Source organism: Anoplophora glabripennis, unplaced genomic scaffold, assembly GCF_000390285.2.
Source record: "Anoplophora glabripennis isolate ALB-LARVAE unplaced genomic scaffold, Agla_2.0 scaffold310, whole genome shotgun sequence".
NCBI lineage: Eukaryota > Metazoa > Arthropoda > Insecta > Coleoptera > Cerambycidae > Anoplophora > Anoplophora glabripennis.
This window is the reverse complement of record NW_019416396.1, coordinates 10,586-15,797: the sequence shown is the minus strand read 5'-3', so window position 1 is coordinate 15,797 and position 5,212 is coordinate 10,586. Positions and strand designations below refer to the sequence as shown.

Genomic DNA, 5,212 nt, shown 5'->3' with positions numbered 1-5,212 from the left:
CATATACGTATAGCGACAAACTTCACAATATAGTAGATTATATCTGAATAGTAGGGCCGTTGAAAAAAATTCTAATTTGCACATTGCTGACTGCACTTCCAGTTATAGTAATTATCATTGCGGGAGAAAACAGCTAACCATCGATGGGGATGTCATCCTCTTTGAACCAAGGGTTCCGGCATCTTAAAAATATTGCTGGGCAAGTGCCATCTCGAGTGCGTTTACTACTTCAGAATAAGGAAGTAAATCCATTGTAAGTACCGTTTGCAATAAAACTGAAGCAATAAGTTTTTTGAAAACTAACAAGAGTAAGAAAAGTTTTAGAATTAAATTCACCATAAAATAAAGTAATATTTTTTAAGTCCGCCAACGGATTAAAAAATTCTGTTATATTTTAATGGCGTAACGTCCCTTATCAACCCTTTCAATTGGACTCTACTTACTGTCGATTAATGCTCCTGGTACACTTACACCGTGTACCAAATTTGGCCTTTCTAAGTTCAAGTATACCTCAGATATTGATTTGTTTTCGAAATTTGAAAATCCACTTTAGGTATAAGTTTTCTTTAGGGTATAAGACAACTGACACTACAAGGAAGAAAAAAGGCATATTTTTACCTCGTATCTTACGTATCCTGAATTTTGCACGGATGTTATATACATACATACAGTAAATCGCTTACGATACTATATACCAGCCGTAAACCGTAAACACCACGCAGAATCCTTTTAACAAACTATTAACACATACATTACTAAGAATTATTGATTACCCATCTCTACAAATTTGCTGGACAAAGCAGGAAATGTACATTTTTTGATGTTTATATGTTCTCCGTGATGTTTCAATGCGAAAAATTAATAGAAGTTGCTTTAGTTTAGTATAACGCTTCGTCACTTCCTGGATGGACCTACTTATTCTATCATTGTGTTACTAAAAATGCGATTTCTTGTCTATAAAACGATCTCGAAAACGACAGTCTTAATGTTATTTGAAATCGTAAATATGTTCTCGTATATCATATGCGCCTATCAATATCTAATTAATGGAAAATACAAAATATTAATTTATCCGAATATAATTTACAACTATCATCTGAATATTAAGTTATCGCAGATTATTCATTAGTTACAACCATAGTACATCTAAACCGTTGACCTAATGGATCATGTTCGGTCCAATTATCCTATGCAGATCTATTTTCGATATTTTCAAATATTTATTTAGGTATATAGTCAGTTTAAATGTATATTCATTTCGAATAATTTGAATGACTCCGTGAAGATGGCGCCACTTACGTGTTACTACTGGAATCTCAACCGCAGATCTGATGAACTCTCTAGATGCAACTGAATGGTGTAACCCCAGCCGGCGGGTTTCCACCTACCATAGGGGCTACCGAGTGTAACTAACAAGGTGCCTCGACTGCCTCGCCCAGGGTAAGGGGTGAGGCTCCCTTGCATCAGTGCAATGCAACAGAGCTACTTCAATGCGTGTCGTTCCGTTTATGAGCGACCCAAGTCCCAAGTGTGGTGTGCAACTATTTAAAAGTACTTATATATAGTATTTTTGGTAGGAAATGTAAGTACACTTCGAAGGAAAAGTGCGGTAGTTGTTGATACAACTTTTTATAACAAATTAGTACTTGCATACCTACATACATTTTTTGGTACAAATTGTAAGTACACTTTGATGAAAAAAAAAGTGCGGTAGTAACTTTTTTATAACTATAACTTAGTACTTACATACATACATACATTTTTGGCATAAAATACTTCGAAGGAAAAGTGCGGTAGTTAGTACAACTTTTTATAACAAATTAGTACTTACAGACATACATTTTTGGTACAAAATGTAAGTACACTTTGAAAAATAAGTGCAACTTTTTATAATTACATACATTTTTTTTCATACAGAATGCCTTTATTAAGAAAAATGTTAATAAAATACAATTTATTAATGTTAATTTACATAACTATATTAAAATAATATTTTACATAAAATTTCATACTATATTTAATTATCTTCATCGTTATCTTGTTCGTCATCACTATTTTCTTGAGATGTTAACTTGTATTTCACAACAACGGCATATGACAGATAATCGAGCAAATCAGAAATAAGATACTGTCTTAGCAAATATAGCAAATTATTCATTACCTATTATGAAATTATAATACAACACAAAAAAAAACAACCACAACCTTATATGATTCTAACTAAATAGTGTAAATATTTATAATTATACTGACTAGAATATACTCTATAAAACATATTTATTACTACTAGATATTTTTTTAAAAAATAATAAAATTTAAAATAAAATTAACTGATAATTACAAATTTTATCAATGCTTTACATTTGGCATCTTTAAAGGTAGGTTTACTTTGACCTATATAAGATAGCGTATACTGTTCCCAACAAGAATTCATTGTATTCAAAATATCCTCTGTCACATGTTCTACAACCCTTTTTGGTAAAAAACACTTGAAGTTTGAATTGCACTTTTCATCAAAAAGCACAGCCAAAACGACCTTCCCAAAACGTGTATTGACAAAAGACACATTTTTAATCAAATAAGGTGTATCAATTTCCAACGAAGAAATTGACCTTCGGACAATATCTTGAAACTCGCCGTTAATATTACCATTAATTTTATCTAATTCACAAACCGATAATGCCATTTTATATTTAAAAATATATTCCTTAAAATATCTAGTTAGCAATAAATACAATAACAGTTCTCACTTTAAAAGATTTGATCACAAAACAACACACAATTTACACTATTGTAGACGCTAACTGCAAGGCAGGCACTGAACGAAAATGTTATTCTTTCCTATGATCTACTCTATTATATAGAAAAATCCCTTCCACTACAATTCGAATGCATCACGTCACATGTCACCCCATTGTACGCACCCTGCAAATATTGTAAAGAATATAGAGGTCAACGAAGGTGATTGCTTCAACCCACCCTTTAATGTCATTTACCAACTACGAAGTATATATTATAACTATGTATAGAGGTCATATAAAGGTGACCAACTTATGTGACCTTCAATGTCGTTCACGGTCACCTCATACGTCACCACATATGTCATTTCAAGGGCGAAAGTGGAGGGGGGAGACTCACAGACGGTTAAAATACCCTACTAATGGGCATTTAATAGGGCCATATTTCTTTGAAGAGAGATTAGGTGGTAACGTTTATTTAAACTTTCTTCAAACAATCCTACCCAATCTCTTAGAAAATGTCCATATTAGAGGTATGCTCTTTCAACATGATGGAGTTCCACCGCATTTTAGCACTTGGATCATGAATATCCAAACAGATAGATTGGTCCTGGCGGTCCATACGAATGGCCAGCGAGATCTCCGGATTGTATCCTTGCGACTATTTTTTATGGGGTCATTTGAAAGCAGAAGTTTATAAGGTCGAAATCAATAATACATACAAGGCGATGTTTTCTAGAGTTACAAAAAAAATTAAAAATTTTGCAGTCCGGACCTGGAATACATATTATTTAAAGAAAATGAGGTTTAAAATATGCATGCTTATTTATAACATCTACCCTCAATTAAGCCTTCGCTAATTTTAGTTGCAAAACAATTTTTATCATGTGTCCTTTACGTAATTTAGTTTTAGAAGCCGTAGTCTCGTATATTCAATAGCTTATTTAAATAACCACGAAAGTGTAACAAAAAAAATAAGCACGTCTTTAAGATCACTTTTTTATACTCTTTCCGAATATCGTATCAGAATTTCAAAAAAAGACATACAGAGTGTTGTTTTCTAGACTTGTACAAAAAATTAACAATTTTTGCTGTCCGGACCTGGATTTTTTTTGCTGTTATACATGCATACATGAAGTATCGTGAGTGCATTAACCCTACCAAAGATGAACCCATTATTCCATTCCCTACTAAAGTTATGACATAAAGCAGTTTTGACCAAAAATCATAAATCACCATGTATCTCAATAAATAATGGCCAAGGAGCTATTTCTATAGGCGATCCTAGTTACCCTAGATGTCCTCTATCTCCCATTAAGCTATGTCTCTCTCGTGATGCAACACCCTGTATATATACAGGGTTTGTCCGGAAACTAATGTCAGTGATTTTCTTTTGGCGCGACTGTACGTCGAAGCGCGCCCGGATTGGTTGGGAATGTTAGTGGGAGAAGTCAGCTAACGGACGCTGGGTCGCTCAGTCTTCTCCAACCTTCCAGAGAGTGAGGACAGGCGTTTCTGTGAGAGTTGTTTTGTGACCCCGTGCAAATCGAAATGCAGCGCTCGGTAGAACAAAGAATTGCGATCAAGTTTTGCGTTAAACTTGGCAAAACCGCGGCGGAAACTATTCCAATGATCCAGGCAGCTTATAAAGAAGATGCCCTGTCGGATAGGCAAGTGTTCCGGTGGCACAAGGCCTTTTTGGAAGGCCGGGAAACAGTCGATGACGAGGTCCGCGCCGGACGGCCATCAACGAGCACCACGGACGACAATGTGACGCGAGTGAGACAACTTTTGAACACAGACCGACGATTGAGTGTCCGTTTAATGTCACTGATATTAGACATTCCAAAAACTATTGTTCATGAGATTGTTACGAACAATTTGAACATGCGGAAGGTTTGCGCGAAGATGGTCCCGAAAGTGCTCACCGACGACCAAAAGATGAACCGCCTTGAAACGTGCCAAGAAAATTTAAACATGTGCGAAAGTGATCCCGAGTTTTTGAACAACGTCATTACAGGTGACGAATCTTGGATATTCGAGTATGACCCGGAAACAAAAAGACCATCATCGGAGTGACACACGTCGACATCCCCTCGCCCCAAGAAGGCCAGGATGAGCAAATCCAAAATCAAGACGATGCTCATCGTGTTTTTCGACATCCGAGGACTCGTTCATCATGAGTTTGTACCACGTGGTACAACTGTAAATGCAAAATTTTACGTGGAAGTGCTGAAAAGGCTGAAACGCAGGGTTCAACGCGTCCGGCTGGACATCGCTAACGACTGGAAGTTGCACCATGACAATGCGCCGGCTCACAGCTCCTTTCTCTTCACCAACTACCTGGCCAAAGCAGGGGTGCCAACGATTCCCCAGCCCCCGTACAGCCCGAACATGGCTCCCCCCGACTTCTTTTTGTTTCCACGCCTGAAAACACCTATGAAAGGCAAGCATTTCGAGACAATAGAGGGGAT

General features: G+C 36.4%; 1 protein-coding gene across 1 annotated transcript; it reads left to right on the top strand.

Annotated features, from left to right (window-relative positions):
- The first annotated feature begins 4,289 nt into the window (after window positions 1-4,289).
- LOC108907131 (putative uncharacterized protein FLJ37770) lies at window positions 4,290-4,817 on the top strand. The gene has a single exon (XM_018710675.1). It carries the CDS (start codon window positions 4,290-4,292, stop codon window positions 4,815-4,817), a length of 528 nt encoding a protein of 175 aa, XP_018566191.1.
- Window positions 4,818-5,212: the final 395 nt, after the last annotated feature.

Bases quoted from the DNA above. Each gene is read 5' to 3' on its own strand.
- LOC108907131 (XM_018710675.1), top strand. From the start codon at position 4,290: ATGCAGCGCTCGGTAGAACAAAGAATTGCGATCAAGTTTTGCGTTAAA.